The sequence below is a fragment of the Erinaceus europaeus genome, chromosome 22 (assembly GCF_950295315.1).
Source record: "Erinaceus europaeus chromosome 22, mEriEur2.1, whole genome shotgun sequence".
Lineage (NCBI taxonomy): Eukaryota > Metazoa > Chordata > Mammalia > Eulipotyphla > Erinaceidae > Erinaceus > Erinaceus europaeus.
In genome coordinates this window covers 2,215,360-2,235,164 of record NC_080183.1, presented here as the reverse complement: position 1 = coordinate 2,235,164, position 19,805 = coordinate 2,215,360, and the positions used below count along the sequence as shown (strand labels likewise).

At 50.4% G+C, this 19,805-nt stretch overlaps 1 protein-coding gene across 2 annotated transcripts in view; it reads right to left on the bottom strand.

Moving 5' to 3' along the window:
* The window catches only part of VRK1 (VRK serine/threonine kinase 1), a 49,728-nt gene that overhangs the window by 25,186 nt on the left and 4,737 nt on the right, over positions 1-19,805 (bottom strand). For both annotated transcript variants that reach the window (XM_060181022.1, XM_007518329.3), the window contains exons 2-5: positions 15,130-15,294; positions 10,374-10,429; positions 2,346-2,415; positions 1,586-1,673 (exon numbers count right to left, since the gene is read on the bottom strand). In XM_060181022.1, the coding sequence (XP_060037005.1) occupies positions 1,586-1,673; positions 2,346-2,415; positions 10,374-10,429; positions 15,130-15,289 (374 nt within the window). In that variant the 5' untranslated portion in view covers positions 15,290-15,294. The remainder of the gene's footprint in view (positions 1-1,585; positions 1,674-2,345; positions 2,416-10,373; positions 10,430-15,129; positions 15,295-19,805) is intronic.

Below are 19,805 nucleotides of genomic sequence, written 5' to 3'. Positions count from 1 at the left end.
AGAAAGTAAAGAGGGAGGGAGGAGAGCAATCCGGGCATCTGAGATGACTTCTTCCAGCCAGAGATCGTGCTGGCAAGGCTTGCCAGTCCTGCTTGTCCTTGAGGGCTGCCCTGTCTCAGCCAACAGTCAGTGGAAGGCAGTCCCCACCAAGAGAACCCCACAGACTCATTTGCAGGGAAAACAATTAAAAAAGAAGTTATCGCAGCGATTTTTCCCCCACAGTTCAAGTATCTGGAAATGAGCTGATTTCCACTGACTGCTTTTGTTTTTTCTATGTTTAAGGCGCATTTTGGCAGCGTTGGCAATCTCTTAAAATCAAGACCGTCAAAAGATGCTCTGACAATAGCTGAACCCGGTCAAGTTGCTTAAGTCACTACTTTGAGAACAACACTGTATAGAGACTAACACCATATTTTCAATAGTATAGAGACTAACACCATATTTTCAATATCCATGCCAAACATTTGGGAAAAACAAACGTTCTAGAAAAATGTGGAGGTTTTGTTTTTGCCACAAACCACTCCATCACCTTGGCGGAGGGATCACATGATGTCTTGGAGCCCCAATTTCCACAGGGGCCAGAGAGTGAGAAGGGTGACGTGCTTTTCTGGGATGTCCCTGGGGCTCAACTCCTAAGACGCAACAGCCACACAGTCTATCTCAGTGCTCGCTGACAAGTCTCGTCCAGCTGTAATGGAACTGGTTGGCTTCCTTTCAGTACAACAGTTTTTGAAAGGCTCCAGGGTGAGGCCAAAGACACAGGGACCTTAGTATGTTTACAACCAAGTGACATGTCTGTGCAGCTATTACGAAGTAACGGGTGGGTGATGGGAAGACAGCGCTTGCTGCTATTCTGAAAGAGGGCTGAGGCGCACGGGCTTAAGCCAAGCTGTGATCTGGGACGGGACATGGAGGAGCTGTGCGCATTCTGACACCCAGCCTGGCCAACACTCCCCGGTGGGCTCCCCACACCTCAAGCTCGCTATTCCTGCACAGCCACGCGCCCACTCAGCGGTCAGGGAGTCACTCCTCCACCGGAAATGCTTCCAAGTAGACATCCCTGAGGATCTGGATAGAATGATGCCAATGGGGGAGAATGAACAGTTGCTAGAAATGATTTAGTACTAGTAAGAGCTGCCATTTTTCAGCACTAACACTACTCTAAACACTAGACACACATTGATTCATGAGTTATGGGGGAAACTGAGGACTTTTGGCAGAGGAGGTAGGCTGGAAGAACAATGACACTTTCTACTTCTTTATTACAAACTCTATATTATTACTGGGGAAACAGGCTGGGGGTCTGGGTCCACCTGTCAACACCCAGGTCCAGTGGAGAAGCAATTACAGAAACCAGAACTCCCACCTTCTCCCCCACCCCCATAAAGATCCTGGGTCCATACACCCAGAGGGGGAGGAATGTTCAGGGAGGATGACCACAGGGCTCTGAACCCCAACTCCATCAGGACCCAGAGAGAGAAGAGGGAAAAAGGAAGGATGTTCAGAAGTAGTAGTAGGTGTAGGTGTGACTTAGAAAGGAAGAGAAGGCAGGATCATCGGGGGAAATGGGGAAATACAGGCCTACCTTTTCCCGTTCTTCTCATGCAGACCGGAGGCCCAGTACTTTGGGACGCCCAGGTACTTCAGCTTATGGCTCCGGATCCACTTCTGAACTGCAAGTCAAACAGGTGTTTAAGACTGAAAGGCCCTCGTCCAGAAGCACACTTCCCTAGTCAATGGTACATCCTGACATTTTACAAAAGAAGCATTTCTTGTGCTACAAAACACTGACCCTGTCCTAAATAACGTTTAATAGAAAAACTCGCAGAGCATTCAAAAAAAAAGTCAATCTACAGGCTGTGGTTGCACGACCATCTCTCGCTCTGTGAACAGTTACGTGCACCCACAGACCTTTCTTTTGCTCGACTAAAGCTTGAGTCACCTTCAGCCAGGAAATGGAGCTCTGGGAGAGATAGAGGCCTTTCTAGAGAGAAGGCCGAGCACCAGGACTCACGAGGGGAGGGGAGGGGAGGGGAGGGGAGGGGAGGGGAGGGGAGGGGAGGGGAGGGGAGGGGAGGGGGAGAAGAAGTGGAAGGAGGCGTGCGCCAGCAGAGTCTACACCACATTTATTACTTCAATATACATCAATCTTGGTGAAATCTCTTCGTGACAACCCCACTGAGATCAGAATCCCTGCAAACAAGTCTTATTCTAAACAAAACTTATTTATGGAGTAAAAAGAAAGAAAGAAAGAAAGAATTATAAGAGCCAATGCTCTGGCCTTAACTTAAACACAGCCAACAGTCTCGTTCTAAGATGCAACATGTGTGCAATGAGAGTCTTACTTAGCTCTGGTTTGGCGGCTCGCTGGTAGAACTTCAATTCAGTAAACAGAGGTCCATTCTCACTAGGTTCCTTCAAACATAAAAGTTAGTCAGTACTAGAAGTAATTAAAATTACAAAGTTTTATTTTCAATGAACCTTCAAGAGACTCACAAATCAATTTTCTCTTTTCAAGCAACAGTGACTTAATACTTAAATGTCTAAGCAGGATAAGAGGAAGTGAAACTCCCTAGGGACATTTTAGACACTCTGAGTACAGTCCTACATCTCCCGTCTCTGGAGTTACATCTTCATTAAGTGACACGACTGCTGAACGACATACACAGCTCGGTCTCTGGAGAAGTTTCAGAGAAACCTTTAGCCGCATTTTCCTCTCAGTTAGGCAAAACTTAGCAGCCACGTTAACTACCTCAAGGAGCTGCAAGGCCAGTCGGGGACGTCACCAGATTTCATTTCCATAATAACGCATGTCATCTGACTTCACCAGTGGGTGGCAGAGCCCCAGTCCCGTTCTGCTTCTCATTAAGACCCTCAGTGTTTCAGGACCGGCTCAAGTAGACCTCACCGCAGAAAGGAAGATTCTGGAGCTTCAGAGCATGCAAGCGTTCCCTATGTAAACGACTGAATAAGGGCCCCGCGTGCCATCGGCGCTCGGCCCTCGGCCCCAAGGGAGCAGAATCCAGTGACTGTGCAACCGCCTTCCCAACAGCAGTGTCTGCGTGTCTCTGGCAGAGAACTAGCCTTCCCTCCGCAGGAGAGACGGACTCAGGGCAAGAAGTGGCGAAGTGGAAACTCCACACAGATTCCTGTGAAGTTCCCCTGCGGAGGCCAACTTTTGGAATACACGTGACAATCACTCAGGCTTGAGGAGGGTTTTCCTAAGACAAATCCTGGCTTATTAGCATCAGTATAAAATTCTGATTTATTCAACTTCAGCCTATGTCATATCAACTTTAATTTTCAATCTTTCCTCTAGGCAGTAATTTACTAAACTTCTAATAATGAGAATCAACCTATATAAATCAAGCTATTATAATGAAAGCGCCACACATCAAGGGCTCCTCGAGCTCATCTCACACTTTCTCGAATCCAGTAAGATTCCATTATAACAAAATACAGGAGCTACTTCCTCAGCACTGCACTCCAGCAACAGAAAATACCTAAACTCATAACTAAAATTTTATTAACATATTTCAAATCTAAAACACGTTGCCAACTCTATAATAGCCAAGATTTAGAAAAGAAATTGGGAGTGACATTTTAACTAGAATATCACTAAACGTTTCTTTAAGACTTCTAAGTGTCAAAATGAAGATGACAACAGAAAAAAAATTAAAATGTGATATATTTCAGTGGCACTGTCTGAAAGCAACTGGCTGCCATTTCAAAACGAAGCCGTAGAAAGCTTCTCCTTCCTACCAAAAAATCCTGATACAAGAACTGAAAAGCGGGTCATTTCTCATAGCGTCAGTGAGAGAGATGGCACCTCAGCCTGAGACCCTCTTTCGGAGGGCTTGGGATACAGACTGGTATGCGCCCATTCGGGAAGGGGCCATGAGCTTAGCCCTTAGGGTACAAGAAGCAACAGGCCGCACTACGCCTCACATTTTCAGGTGTATTAACAAGGAAAGGCTGTTTCTCCTTCCCTTCCCTGATGTGTTACCAACGTGCCATTTCTCACTAGCAAGACGGAACATCAGAAGCTTCCGACCCCTGGTGACCCAGCACCCTCCTCCCGGCCTGTCCCTGGGTGGGGGGCGTGGGTTAAGGTCCCCCCAAAGCAGACACACGGTCCTGGGGTGGGAGAGTAGGCTGGGCATGCGTCTCACCGTCTACCTGGAGTGTGCTGTCATGAACGGTTTTCCATGGTCGAACGTGAGAGACCCGTGCCAACGTGCTAAGTCCTTCCCCGGAGGAGAAGCGCACCAGCGGCAAACAAGCTTCCTGTCCCTAGCCAGTCTTCCTGCCGCCGAGGGGACGACCGCCCCGAAGCACGGAGTACCTGCATGCTTTCATTTCTGCCGAAGGCCACTTGGGTATTTCTAACACCGTGTGTTCACAGGTCACACAAAACGATCCACTTAAAGATGAGCACTGAAGGTCGCGTGAAGGGGCTCCCGAAGTCACTCAGCGTCCTGGCCGGCAGGGGCTGCCGTGGGGCCAGACCTAAGGGTTCCGGGGGCCAGGTGTCCCCCCGCCCCCGTGGATGAGAGGATCCCCAAAGCAGAGACCGGCACCAGCACAGCTCTCCACTGCTCCCTGTGCCAGGTGCCGGCGGCCCTCAGCCCCAGGCACAAAACAGCCCCTGGGGAGACGGCCCGCGGACACCTGCTCAGTCCCGCACCCACAGCTGCAGTGCGCTGACACGCGAGTCCGTTTCAGGCCCATCGAGAACCAAGTTGTTTCTGACTAGTTCTGCGGAGCGTTTGCCGAGTTTTCTGTCTAAAAATACATGCTTATTTTAGAAAACCTGGAAACAGCTCGACATGTCTTCCTCAGAAAAACAGCTATTTAATAATATTACCATATATGTGTGTGTGTGTGTGTGTATACTTGACTTACCATTTTTTAAGAAATTAATTGTAGGGAGCGTGGCACCCCCAGTTAAGCACACACAGTACTAAGCACAAGGACCCATGCAAGGACCCCGGTTCGAGCCCCTGGCTCCCCACCTGCAGGGGGGAAGCTTCACAAGCAGTGAAGCAGGTCCGCAGGAGTCTGTCTTTCTCTCTCCCTACCTCCCTGTCCTCTCTCAATGTCTCTCTATCCTATCCAATAAGATGGGGGGGGGGGAGGAAAACAAATTGCATTTCTCCAAAGGGTAGTGCTTGCTTTGGCAACGTGACTTTAATAGCCCCTATATGTATGAAATGGCCAATTTTCACAAGCAGCTCTAGATTTCAATGCTAGAAAGGGCTGGCACTCATCTATAGGTAAGAGGCATGTTGGCTGAGCCATCTGAGTGTTTGGAATTAGGAAGCTCTGGGGAGAATGGGATTGTGGAGGGGTAACGGACATAGTCATGACAGCACGGTACAAAAGGCAAACACTGGCTGGGCCGACCCCCCAACGCACAGACGAGAGATGGGAGTGGGTGACCCAAGGAGCTGGATGATGGTGGGGAAATAAGACTAAGAGGCTTTTAAAAGGATGAAAAAGACATTTAGGAGTAGTGGGAAGAAAGTATACAGCCACTGGGGAAACAGCGCCAGTGGGAGAGCTTCTGACTTCTGGGGTTCTCGGTTTGATCCCCAACAACACACGTACCAAAATAGTGCCCTGGCTCTCTCTGTAATGGAAATTGCTCGCTCACTCGCTCTCAAGTGTGTGTGTGTGTGTGTGTGTGTGTGTGTGTGACAGAGAGAGAGAGGGAGGGAAAAGGAGAGCGGGAGGGAGGGAAAGGGAGGGGGGAGAGAGATGGAGGGAGAGAGAGATAGAGTTTCAAAACAGCAAAAGCAGCATTTAAGATAAGAAGGTCTTTGCCATCAAACATCCCGAACCTATTCTAAGGAAGAGAGCGAGCTGCTGGAAGGCTCGATGCGCTGACACCCATCACGGGGAGATGTGAACTGGACACCTATGACACAGCGGCTATACAGATTAACATTTCCCCCAATAAAGTGACAGAAAAAAGAAACCGGTGGCCTGGAAGGATGCCAGTGTGTAAGACTATCAGGAAAGAGAGCGAGCACTGCTTAAAGAAGCTCAGAAGACAGTTCTCAGACAAAAACCAGCAAGCAGCGACTAGCTTATGTGTGTTAGAGAGCAAAGAGAGAGTCAATGATGTTTTCTTGGTGGTGGTTCTTGCACAATCGGACAAACCACGGCATTAAAAGTGTTACTGAAATATTAAATGCAAAAGAGAAATCAACTGAGTATTTATCACTGTCCTAATTACAAAGACAGGGAGTAATATATAAGCTCATGGAACAAAGCCGAGTTAGGAGACAGGAGGTGCAGAGCACTGACCCAGGCTGGATAACAAATGACTTGGAACTTGGATCGTCAAGTCATTTGCCACCTTCTTTTCTTGTAACTCTTTAAAAAGGATTGTGGAAGTGAGGCTGCATCAGATAGCTTGATCCCTAGATTTGCCTGAGACAAAGACCGGTCACAACCCTAGTGTGAACCGATGCAGAGAAGCCCAGGTGGTGGGTACAAGCAGGAGGAAACCGGCGTCCACCCTCAGGCACAGCAAGAACGGGAGGGAGCCGCGTTCGACCTCGGGGCCAGGAGAAGCCAGAGGGCGAGCTTTCTTCTCACGGTAGGATCTTTGCTGACAATCTCAAGAACCTGCTCTTCCTCAGAGACTGTCATCTGTCCTCCCTCAGACAGACAGCAGGCAGAGCTCTGCGACTGTGCAAATGGCCCAGTATCACAGCGAGAACTGCTGCTCCTTCATTTAGCAGCAAACCGAACGAGTCAAAGGAATGTGATTCCGCAGTTTCTGAGAAGGGGGAGGAGGACCGGAGAGAATTCCCTGCCTGAGACGTGGCTGGCTCGCTCAGCTCGCCCCGATCAACTAGAAAAGGCAACGAAAATCACCTGAAGACTCAGCAAAATACAAGCGGGGTCTCTTCAGGAACCTCACCGAGCCACACTGAGCGCTGACACGTGTGGTTGGTTAGTAGATGGGAAGGGGGAGGGAGAGAGAGATTTGCAGGACTCGAAAAGCCACGCTCCGCGACGGCTGGAGCCAAGCTGGGAGTTAGATGCCGACGGCAGGCAAGGAGGCCTGGCCGCTTCACTGTGGACTCCGGGCGATGGGTGCTGATGGCCCCAGGGACCCACTAGTGTGTTTAAGGGAAAAGAAAACAGCTGGCTGGTGTCAGCGGCCCCTGATCAGCTCAGGCACCCAGAGCCGGCCGGCTCAAAACCAAATCCCAGCCAGCTTGCGGTGACATGGTAAGCAGTATGCAGCCAGGGGACTGAATTAAAGCAACTGGCTAAAATAAAAAAATAAAAAAAGATTTTCATGCCTGAGACTCGGAGGTCTCAGGTTCAATCCTCAGCACCACCATGAGCCAGAGCTGAACAGGGCGCCCTGCTGGTCACTCTCTCTGCATTCTTTCTCTCTCTCTCTCAAAATAAGTATTTTTTAAAAAAGGAAAGTGAAGGAGCAGAGGAAGATAAGCCCATGGCTCCCACACCAAAGCTGTTGACTCTCACTAGTGGGCCCGAAGTCGTGACTAGGACCCAGTTAGCCTAGGAACAACGACAAAACCGTACCGAACACAACTGCTGTTTTCAGACATCAGGCAAGCGAGCCGTCCCGAAGCGAAGCGTCGCCTGGCGCCCTGGAGAGCCTTGCCTTCCGCGGGGAGGAGCCACCTGCAGGGCGCAGGGAAGGGCAAGCACACACCCGAACCCAAGTCAAGCAAGAAGGTTGGGGACTTTTCTTTTTAATTTAAAACTAGAAAGAAAAAAAAAGTAAGGACCAAACGCCCTCATGAACAAAGACATAAAAATCCTTAGCAAGATCTCAGCAAACTGATTCCAGTGCCGAGCACACCAAGTGGAAAGCACACTGAGAGCAAATACGCCCCGCACTCAGAGCCCAATCAACGTAATCGCCACGCTAACAGAATAAAGGGGGAAAAGCCTGTGGTCTGTCTTAGCAGATGCAAACAGAAATAAATAAATACAGAAATAAATAGCATTCCGAAAATAAACAGGCAAGCACAAACTGGGAGCAGACATTTACAGCGCACGCACAGGAAGAAGAGAAGGTACTCTTACTACTCCGTCACAGAAAGCAGCTGCCTAGCTAGTTATTACCGAGGCAAGGGTCGAAATACAGAGGAGGCTTTAAACACATATAGATGTGGCCAATAAACCCGATGACAAGAGCTCCGACACAAGCTCCGACTAGCAAAGACTACGAGAACCACAGCTTTGCCAGCACTGCAGCTACGGAAGAGGCGGGTCCAACGAGGCCACATGACCTTAGAGTCTTCAGAGACCCCAGAGAGGCCGGAACTCAGACTCCCCTGCCGACGGTGCTCACTGGCATAGTGCCCCTGGAAATCTGTCTGGTACCTTCTTTCAAATGTAAAATGCACCTTCCCTATAAACTCCTAAGTATTTATCCGAGAGATAAAAGCCATACTCACAAAAACACCTGTATTGGGATATTTATCAAAGCCACATTCACAATAGCCCCAAACTGGAAAACATCTAAACGCCCATTAACAGGGGGTGGGAGGTGAACTCTGATTCTACTGACATGACACAGCTACAGAGTAACAAAGCTGACCCGGCAAGTCTGGACGAACCATCTTCACTTATTCCGAGCTTCTGAAGTCAGAGGGACAAAGCCCGTGGCTGGCTGTCAAGTGCCGTGTGCGTGGCGCTCCAGATCAGGAGAAACTCACTCAGAGCAAAGACACAAACTCAGAGAAGGGCTCTCCTGCGCAGGTGCAGAAGTAGGGTCTGCTTCGAGATTACAGCTTTATACTTATTCCCACTGGGGTGAGAGTCACACCTAAGGGGGTACACACATCTCAAAAGCTGTTCAATTTTTTATGTACTGACGCAGTTACAGAAGCCAGACCTCCCTCCTTCTGCACCCCACAATGACCCTGGGTCCGTACTCCCAGAGGGATAAAGAGTAGGAAAGCTGTCAGGGGAGGGGTAGGTTATGGAGAGCTGGTGGTGGGAACTGTGTGGAGTTGTACCGCTCTTTTGTCAGTGTTTCCTTTTTATAAATTTTTTTTAAAAATTAAGTCATCACTAAAATAATGCAAGTCCAAAAGAACTAACTCATTATAAATCAAAGATTTTCCTTTTGGAAATGAGTGAGATAAACAAAACAACCCCAGAATAGGGGCAGAAAGCTCGCTCCCTTGGGCAGGACACGCACCCTGCCACGTGCACACTCGGGCCTAAGGCCCCACGCCATATGGGAGGTGTTAAGGAATCCGAGAAAGCTCTATATTGTGGTATCTCTCCCTCTCTCTGAAGGAAAAGTGGCCTGGAGCAATGTAATCATCTGACTCAGAACACACACACACACACACACACACACACACACACACACACCTTTGGATAATTTGCAAACTCACATACCAACATGTCCAAACAACAGATCTTCTCATATTCTGCACATATATCAAAGAACTTTGAGGAAAGGGAATAACATGCTGGTGAGCAGAAAAATGTGGGATGTGCTGATTACAAAACATTATAAAATGGGGTCCAGGGGGTGGTGTAGTGGATAAAGGTCCTGAGTTCAATCCCCGGCAGCATATGTGTCAGAGTGATATCTGGTCCCTTCTCTCTTCTCCTATCTGTCTCATGAATAAATAAATAAAATCTTTTTAAAAATTATAAAATGCAGTACATAAACTGGCCTGGCTGTTCAACACATGATTATGTGTGTGTGTGTGTGGGGGGGGATAATTAGTAATTACCATTACTAATTTGAACAGTATAGCCAAAAGTTCAAAGTTATCAAAGAATTCACTAAAATAGAAGGGGAAGGGAAGGGAACGAAAGCAAATGAGAAGTGCAAAATAAAAAGAAAAATGAAAACTGGCCCAGCGCTGGGGAGACAGCACATGGTTATACAAATGACTTCCCTGCCCGAGGCTCTGAGCACCCAGGTTCAGCCTTCAGCATCTCCATCAGCCCGAGCTCAGAAGGAAGGGCCCAGAAGCTACTGCAAGTACAACAGTTTCATGAAACGATGTCACTCGAGAGGGAGGGCCCTCTCTAGTGCAGGCAGCGGACACTGAGAAGGCTCGAGTGCGCCTGTTCCACACCTGCCTGTCTCTGCACTTGCCTTTTGCCCAGTGCCTGTGTGTTCTCTCTCATTCAGGAGGGAGGAGGGAGGAGGGAGGAGGGAGGGAACTCAAGTTACTTAAAACTATAAACTACTAGAGCCACTTAAAACTATTCAATATTTATTCAAACAGTACTAAAATAAGCATAATACCTACAGCTTAATTAGCTCTAATTATCAAAAAGAATGTTTAAATACTATACTAAGTCAATAGAAAACCTTAAAATCAATTGAAAATTGTTCTTACCACTTTGATAACACAGGGTGCATCAGTGCCAACTGGTTGTGAAGAGTTCTTATCAGCTGTTTGAGAGAGTGACATATGTGAGATTAAAATGACAGCCAGCATCCTTATAATAGTCTGCTATTAACCCTTGGCTAACACTGAGGTCTGCACAGCGGTGCCCCACTGAGAGAAAGAGTACATTTCGGCTCCCCAACATGTCTCAGAATACCACTGCGCTACATCAAGTCAGTTTTCAGACTTCTATTCGTGTTTGAACATGCCTTAAATTGGGTTAAATTTTCAATATAATCATCAGTTCAGTATGGAGAACTCTAAGCTGAGGGTCTCTTTAATTCAAAAGGACAAGTGGCCCGTGATACTCTAATGCGTGGCAGCCATTCTCAATGCTAAGAGTACAGTTTCCACACTGCAACAGATGGGAGAAACTTCCTCTTCTTAGGAGCATCAGGAGGGGAAGGCCAGAGGGAGCAATGGTTTGTGGGGGCCGAAGGACGCACGTAGCCCTCAGCTGGGGCATCCAGAATCAGCTGCGTCCAGAATAGGCTGAATGCAGCTGCTGCCCTGTGACCCAGACTTGTAAGCCGCCCGGCTCATCACACAAGTATTTTCACCAAGGGCCCGCATATGCCGTGTTCTGGAAAATGGACAGGGCAGCGGGCTTTCCTGCTCGACTCCCCACTCTCATGAAGCTGGCAGTTCAGTGTTAGGGCTCACAACTAGATCTGACGGTGACAAAGTCATAGAGAAAAGAAAATCAAGGACTGGGGACAGCGCAGTGGTAGTTCACCAGACTTGCATGAAGAGGCCCCCAGAAGCCCAGGTTCACTTCCCCAGCACCCTATGTCCCAGAGCTGAGTGCTGCTCTCAGTGAACTTTCTCACTCTCCCCCCTCCACCATGAAAATAAAAACCAGTTTTAAAAACGTAAGCAAGAAAGGCAGACAACGTTCCATGGCGGTCAGAGGGCTCACAGGCAGCGCCGTCCGACCAGTGGTCTTCAAAGCACTGAAGGGCTAAGCAAGCCGTGGACACAGCAGGCAAAAACATAGAACATTCCAGGCAAACCACCGAGGATGGTCTGGTGGGGAAGCCTCTGACAGGTGTGATGAGTAACAGGAGATGGACCAGAAACACAGCAGGTAACAAACAACCCAGCGAACTTGCCAGGCGACACGAAGCTATGAGAGTGGGGGAAAGAGTAGGTCCCAGGAGGCTCAGGACAGGCCAGGCCAAGTCAGGCTTCAGCTTTTTGTTTTTTTAATTTTTTTCATTATCTTTATTTATTTATTGGATAGACAGCAGAAGACAGAGAGACACCTGCAACGCTGCTTCATTCGCCACTTGTGAAGCTTTCCCCCTGCAGGTGGGGATCGGGGACTTGAACCCAGGTCCTTGCACACTGTAACATGTGTGCTCAACCAGGTGCACCACCACCCGGCCCCCAGGCTTCAGTTTTTACAGTCTTGGGGCAGTTTTGTGGAGAGTGGGTCAGTCACAGAAGCCAAGGGAGAGCTAGGGATCTCCTCCAGACAAGAGGACAGACATGGTGCTGTCCAGCAGTTCGACTGAGCCAACAGGACCACTTCCAGAGCTGGTAAAGCAGGTATGGGTCACTTCTGCCCTGACCGGCTACAGAGGGCGACGCTACTGAAATGCTACTGCTTATTAAACATCTATGAGCTCAGCTGTGGAGCAGGCAGCTGACAGGCAAAAGTCCAGAGTTGGTGCGCGTGGTCCAAGCCAGAGAAGTAGGTTGGAGTCATCAGCAGAGAAAAGCTGTTCCTTTAAAGGCAAGAAACCGCCCGCAAGGAAACAGCAGAGAGAAGAGGAAAACGGGGCCTGGGCCTGGGCCCTCAGGCACTCCCTTATTCGCAGCTGAGGGATGAAAGAGACAGGCAAAGGAAACCCAGGGGCCACCGACCGACCCGATCCGCTGGGAAGCAGCCGGATTTGAAAGGGCTGCAGCTAGAAGACTTCAAACTCAAGAAAGAGCAGCAAGTCATCAAAAGGCTAAGACTGGAGGCCTGGGGTCCTTAAGGGACAGCCTGAGGAATAGCTTCCAGACACTGAGCTAGGAAGAAAGCAAGGTCAGGGTTTTTAAAAGCACTTAGTGTACAAAACCTCAAGCTGAGCAGGGCGTGCGGTATCCCTATAATAATCTGCGCAACTCAAAGCGGGCTTCGGAGAGTGGGGGAGCGGTCAGTGGGAAGTTCGGTGACTCGGAGCACACGGCGAAAAAATGCCAGGCAGCAGGACGCAGCAGGATGCAGCAGGAATGCCTACCCCAGATGAGGAGCTACGTATTTCCTCTGGAAGGAGTAATTCCAGTGCAGTCTGAGTGCTGTGAAGGGTTAACACAAGAAGCCACAACGAGCAGAACATTCCAGAGACTCGGCTTCGGAAACGTGCAGCCAAGGAGGCCGCGGATACAGAGAATCAAGAGGCATGGGGCAGTGCCAGCTGAAGCGGCGACTTTTGAGGGGATGAGAGGAATGAAGAAGGAACTCCGCAGGGACCAGACGACATGAAGGCTCTTGGACGCCCTTCTCAGAAGGTGGGCACTTTATCCTAAGGGCACTGGGGATCGACTAAAGGAGTCTAACAGGAAGGTCACAGGATCTACAGCCAGGTCACTGGAGCCACACTCACAGGGACTGGGGGGCGTGACACAGATGACTCCCTGCAAGTAGGAAAATCCAGACAACACAAGACAACGACCTGCACTAAGGAATCCGAGAAGAAATGGAGAGCAAAGAACGGAGCCGGGCAGTCACTGAAGCGACACCACCAGAGGCCAGCGGTCGGGTGGAGCAGTAGGGAGCGCTGGAGAGTGCTGGAGAGGCGCCTGTGTGGCGTGCAGGCAGAGGCTGTGGGCTCGGACCAAGGAGATCAAGCCCAAGGCTACAGATAAATGAACAGCAGCTGGAACAGGAGCCATGCGCTCAGACTGGAAGAGAATGCAGGGTCAAGTGAGCTCAAGGGCCAGAGAGGCGGCTCAGGAGGTAGCGCCCTGGCTGCGCCCTACCAAGGCCCAGGCCCCACCGAGGACGTGGCATGGCCTCAGAGAAGGGTCAGAGCTGTCTCTCTCCTTCTGGCTGCTGCTCTATCTGAATGAAGAGGCGGCCCGGAGTGGTGAAGCCTGCGAGTGCAAGGCCCTGGGGAGAGAGAGCGGGAGAGGGAGCGGGAGAGGGCAAGTTAGAGAGTAAACTAAAGACAGCTAGGGAAGACAGAAGCACCTCCAGGCACAGGCAAAGAGGAAGGAAGAAGGCAAGGAGCAGCGGTGTGTTATGGGAGTAATCTCTGAGGAGAGTTAAGTGGTATCAAGTGCCCCGACAATGTCCAAAGAAAACGGTATCGAGCCGCCTTCCCCCTCGTCAGCAGCAGCGGCCGATGACCCAGAAGCCTTCTCCGCGGCGCGGCTGGACACCGCAGGCAGCACCGCCAAGGCCAAGCCCTCCTGCAGGCTGACCATCACATTTCCAGCAGAGCATCTCGGAGCAGAGATGTGGCAAAGCGCCGGCTAATAAAAGCGGCACTGGACAGCTCGCTCATGTCAGACGCGCAAGTCAAGTTCCACGTGGGCAGCGGCCACAAAGCGACTTGTCCAAGATGCAGAGCCCACCTGGCTCTTGGCTGAAGACGAGTCCCCTAACGGCTGCGCAAACACAGGTCCTCGTCCTGAATAATGTCACTGAGGCCACTCGTTCTGCGCTGGAGGCAACTCTCAGCTGCAGGCAGGTGGGGGAGCCGTTCGTCTCGCAGAGCTCGAGGCTTGCACGCCTTGCACAGCTGAGGGCCCCCGTGGAATCCCTGGGACCACACGGACCGGAGACATACTCTAGCGTGTGTGCCATGGGAAGCTCTCCTTCTCTGTCCAATGTGAGGAGAACTGAGTCTTTGAGTCCACGACAGCTGACCTCCAGCCCCTCGTGATGCTCCCCACCCCGCCCTAGTGATGAGACCCCAAGACAAAGACAAGCATCCACGCTCCACTCCACTGCTCCCCTGCCAACTCCGGGCTCTGCAGCAAGTCCCCAGGTTTCGGGAGATCATGCTCGTTTCCTTGTTTAAGATGGTAACCTGACTTCACTTTTCGAGGACATTCTACTTCCGGGATGACTCAGGCTTGGGTTAAACTCACCCAAGGAAGCAGCTTGTGAGAGCACACCGGCCGTGCCCACACGAAGCCCAGGCAGGACCTCACATCAGTTCAACAAAGTAAACATCCTTGAATGCTCACCTGCTGAATGTCTCACCATCTCCAAAATAAACCAAGTCCCACTTGGTCGAAGTGGGGAGAGAGATTTTCATGCATCTCTTTGGTTGTGTAAGAGATTATAAATTAAGACTTTTTTCCTTCACCTGGGTTTCAATAGTCTGGGTTGAATTTTTCAGACAAAGAGAGGGAGAGAATGAGAGAGAGGGAGAGAAAGAGAGAGAGGGAGAGGGAGAGAACAGCATCAAAGCTCCCACCAGTGCACTGAAGGCCAGGCTCAGGCCTGAGCCATGCACATGGCACAGCAGGCGTGGTACCCAGCTCAGCTACTCGCCGGAGAGATAGAGAGACACCTACAGCACTGCTTCACCACCTGTAAAGCTTTCCCCCTGTAGGTGGGGACCGGGGCTCGAACCTAGGTCCTTGAGCACTGTAACATATGCGCTCAACCAGGTGCGCCACCACCGGGTCCCCCGAGAAGCAATTCTGAAGAACAAGGGTACGAACCTGCAAGCCCCCCTGGCTGCGGCCGCACACTCACCGAGATAAATGCAGCCAAAGCCACCCTGGCCGACAGGCGATCCGAGCTTCCATTCTTTTTTCGACATGTCAGTGACTATCTCTCCGGCTGGGAACTGTTCTGCTAGCTGTCGCTTTGCGGGGTTCTGCCGTCCGGCCCGAGCTCCTTTGACACGAGGCATCTTGGCTGCAACACAGAGCAGAGACCGCTCAACTGTCTGCCACGGCGCAGAGACATCTCTCACCCAGGACAGCACTGGCACTGGCCAAATCCCGCCTGCTTCCAGCACTGAAATGAGGGGCACCTGTGAAGCTGACAACAGCCAGGATCCAGCTGCTCATCTCACCTTTGGGGAGGAAACTATTAAGAGCATCTCTGAGCTACTTTCAGGAAGACGCTCAGAAGTGACCGGACATGGCCAAAAACAAAGGACTGCGCGGGGAAGTCAAGGAGGGAGGTGGCCTCGCTTAGAATGCACATCTTCAGGTAATAAAGGGCTCGTAAAGGGGGGCTAGGTGGTGCTACCTGGGAGAGCACATTACTGTGCACAAGGACCCAGGTTCAAGCCCCCAGTCCCCACCTGCAGGGAGAAAGCTTCATAAGCAGTGAAGCAGGGCTATAGGTCTCTCTCTCTCTCTCTCTCTCTCTTTCTCTCTCTCTCTTCCTTCCTCTCTAGCTCTGATACTGACACAAATGCAGCTAGTACACCCGTACATGTGTGTGTGTCTGTGTGTGTGTGTGTGTCTGTCTGTCATTTTTTCTTTTACTTAACAGGACAGAAGAGAAAGAAGCACCTGCTGATCTGCTTTACCGCTCATGAAGCTTCCCCCCCACCTGCCCAGGGTCCTTGAACGCGGGTCCTTGTGCATGGTGACATGCACTCCCAAACGCCACCGCCCGCCCCCTCTGGGTGATTTCTTAAGGAACTGTTTAAAAGCTTCTGGTGGTAAAGCCCCTGCTCAGAGCACTCATCAACAGCGCGATGCACTGCCAGCAGTGACCTGTCAGAGAACTCCGACAGCACTGGGTCGCAGTAAGCAGCCATGGCAGGACCTCACATGCAGGTCTCTTCGGCCGGCGGTTAACTGACAGACAGCGTTTCTGTTCTGTACTCCACTGGCGGGCCTGGAGCCAGGCCACAGGAAGCCCACTTAGAGCAAAACAAGGCCACTCGGACGGAGAGATTGCAAAGAACAGACCGCGTTCAGCCCTGCGTTTAGACCCATTATGTGATCGGACCGCTCCGTCCCCCACTGGTGGGAGCCGCCGTGCAGATGCGGGTGGAAGGGCGTCAAGATGCAAGTCACGGCTGCCCTTTGCCGGCATCCTCTGTGTTACCATATCCACCGGATTTAATTGTAAACAGAGTGATCATGCTACTAAAGTTATTAAATACACAAAGCAAGCTTGGAACTATACATATTCAAATAGAATTCCAGTAGCAGATCAACTTCTCTCTCTGAAACAATACCCTAATTAATACTCAGCGCCGATAATGGAACGGTCCTCTGCTGTTCAGATCACATTCCCCAAAAAAGTTCTGCTATGAATATTAAAAGAAAGTTTTGTGAATAGATTCTAAAATTTTCAAAAGCTATATTTATCACAATATGGTACTGTATTTAGACAACTGGCATTTTTCAAGTCCTAGATTCAAGTCTGGAATACATTTTTTTTTTATGTTCTGCTACGGGGGGGCTGAATGACTCAAACAACGCCCTTGCAATCGATGAGCTCTGTGAATACACCGCACCCAAACGGGAAGTCCAATGCTGGGGGAAGTCTGCTGTGCAGTCTACCAGGCACCGTGTCCCCAAACAGGTATCCCCATAAGATCCTTTGGGGGGAGGGGAGATATTTTGAAAGGTTTCCTTCAAGCCGTGTGCTTCAAGTAGGTTTTCTGATGGTGAAGGGGCACCCGGATTCAAAGACGGCTGTGACCGAGGTGAGCCATTCAGCACTCTGACATGCTGCCGACACAGACGGCCACTCTGCCGAGTGAAGCATTCAGACGTCTCTTCCACACCCACAGGGCTCTGCTTCCTTGCCCAGCGCAACCACGCCGGTCTCAGAGCATCTCTCTCTCGTCGCTTAGGAGCAGGAGATGGTCCCGGTCTGCCTCCTGATGCAGTCTTTTGTAAGCACGTGACACATTTATAAAACTCAACAACAAAAAGGTTGTTTTTCCCTCAATTACTAAAACTTTAAGACACACGACGGTGAGTGGTCACCACTCACGGTGAAAGCCCAGGAACTGGAGCACCTTCAGCTCGACGACAACTGTGTCAACCCCCTTTATAGTCTCCTCAGAACGAGGTCGCCTCTCCTAACTTGGAATTCTCGACAGATGAACTTATCTCCTCATTTGGGGGCGGGGGGCGGCAGAAGCTCTGGATTCAAACCGACAAGCCATCTGCCCCACCCACTCCATGCCATCTTTACACCCGTCCTGTCTCCCTTCTCTCCCATCAAAACTTCGGGGGGGGAGGGAGGGAGGAGTCCCCCCCAAACATCCGGGCCTTTACTTCTGCCTTGTACACCAGCCCCTTCAGCCTTGCAGGGCTCGGGCGGGCTTCGGCTAAGGCTGGAATGCTAACTAATCCTTGCCGGGCTCTTCCCCATCCTGGTCTGGTCTCTCACCAGAGCTGCTCAGCTGGCTGGTGGTGGTGCAGAGACTGGATGTGGGACCTCTGGTGCCTCAGGCAGGAGAGTTTGTTTGCAGAACCATCATGCTATCTGCCAGCCCCGCCCCCCTTGTTTAAGTCTCTTAATCTCTCTGCACTGATGTCTTTCAACCTTTCAGTGCCAGCCAGATGCCTTGGGGCTGTCTGTGCCCACTGGCATTTCTCCTCTCTCATCTGCTGAGTTCTCTCGACTCTTGCTAAATCCAATGGGCAGTCACCTCACCTGCTTGGCTGCACTCAGCGCTTGGCACTTTCTTCTCTTCTGAGACTATTAGTGCCACGCCGGCCCCTCTTCCACTGGACTCACCAGGCCACTCAGTCCAGCATGTGGGAGATGCTCCTTCCCTCAAGAAGTGGAGGCCCGTTTTTCCCAGGGTAGTATTGTGTGAGGGGAGCAGACCACCCGTACCACAGCTGAGACTACAAACTGCACCCCACGGGAGTTACGGCACAGGCGCACAGCCGACCGCAGACGCGCAGTAGTGACCACGGTGAAAGCCCAGGAACCGGGTCACCTTCAGCTCCACAGCATCTGAATCAACCCCCTTTATATTCTCCGCAAAACGATCTCTCACCTTCCCAACGCATGACTAAATACAACGATTTCTGGAAATACGTTTAAGAGCTCAGAAGTAAAGTGGAGAACTTAAAAAGTATATGGAGGCATAAACTAAAAACACAGAGGAAATTTCTTACCTAAGCTAAAAGATCTCCAAAAGAAGGCTTCATAAATTAAAAAAAAAAAAAAGAAGAAGAAGAAGAAGTGGCCTGGGAGGTGGTAGCACATGGAACTCTCAAACATGATGTCCTGAGTTCAATTCCTGGTACTGCAAGTGCCAGAGGAATATTCTAGTCCACTGGTCCTCTCTCTCACACACTCACTCATTCATACATCTCTAGAAAGTGAACAGAATGGCCAGTGAGAGCAACCTGCAACAGGTGAAATGACCGAAACGTGGTCTGTGTGAACACACAAATACGCACACGCACACACACACTCATACACCTCTTACACACACACACACACACACACACACACACACACACGGCCCACCCTGGCAATGCTGCAAGGATGAACCTTAACACTGCTGCACTAAGTGAAATAAACCCATGTGAATCCATCTCCAGGAGGCAGTAACAGAAGTCAGTGAAATAAAAACAGGAAGTGGAGGAGGCTGGGCAAGAGGCAGATTGAACACTTTCAGATTCACGCTGTGAAGAGAGTCCGGCAGCTTTATTTCATGACAATGGCAACTCAAACATCACTGGAGAGTTCACTGAAAACACAGTTAAGATGTAAATGTTATGTGTTTTTACTCACACTTAAAAAAAAAAAAAGACATTATAGGTGCAACAGAAAAAAAAAAAAACAGGTATCAGAATTCTCGACTCATTATTTGGTGGCTGAGTCCCTCCTACTCCCTACACACACACACACACACACACACACACCGGGAAAAACACTAAGTGGAATTATTTCCAAGCTTCATCTTCCAGCAATAGGTGCTAACTCCATGGATCCAGGAGTCATCATCTGTTTAGATACTTGTGAGAGGGGTGGGGGTAGATAGCACAGGGGTTATGCAGAGACTCTCCTGCCTGAGGCTCCAAAGCCCCAGGTTCGATCCCCGGCACCACCACAAGCCAGAGCCGAGCAGGGCTCTGGTATAAAAAATTAAAAAGATACAGACACCTGTGAGACTAAAAGCAACAGCAAGTGTTCTGCCCCTCTGGTATTCGGAATCTAGCGGGAGGAAATAAAATCAGGCGCCCCGGGGCAAACGCTCAGCCTTGAGACTGGAAGGGGCAAGAGGAGATCAGCCCCCAGTCTCTGCTGGCTCTGCATCAGGATGCCTGGTCACTGTGTCAGTCCTCACCGAGTAACAACCGCAGTGACCTTCAGCCCTGATCTGGGAATGCGGAATCGCCTGAGGAGCTTCTGAGCGCGCGCGCACACTCGCAAGCGCGCGCACACACACAGGTGAACTTACACGAGCACCCCCACCCCCCCAA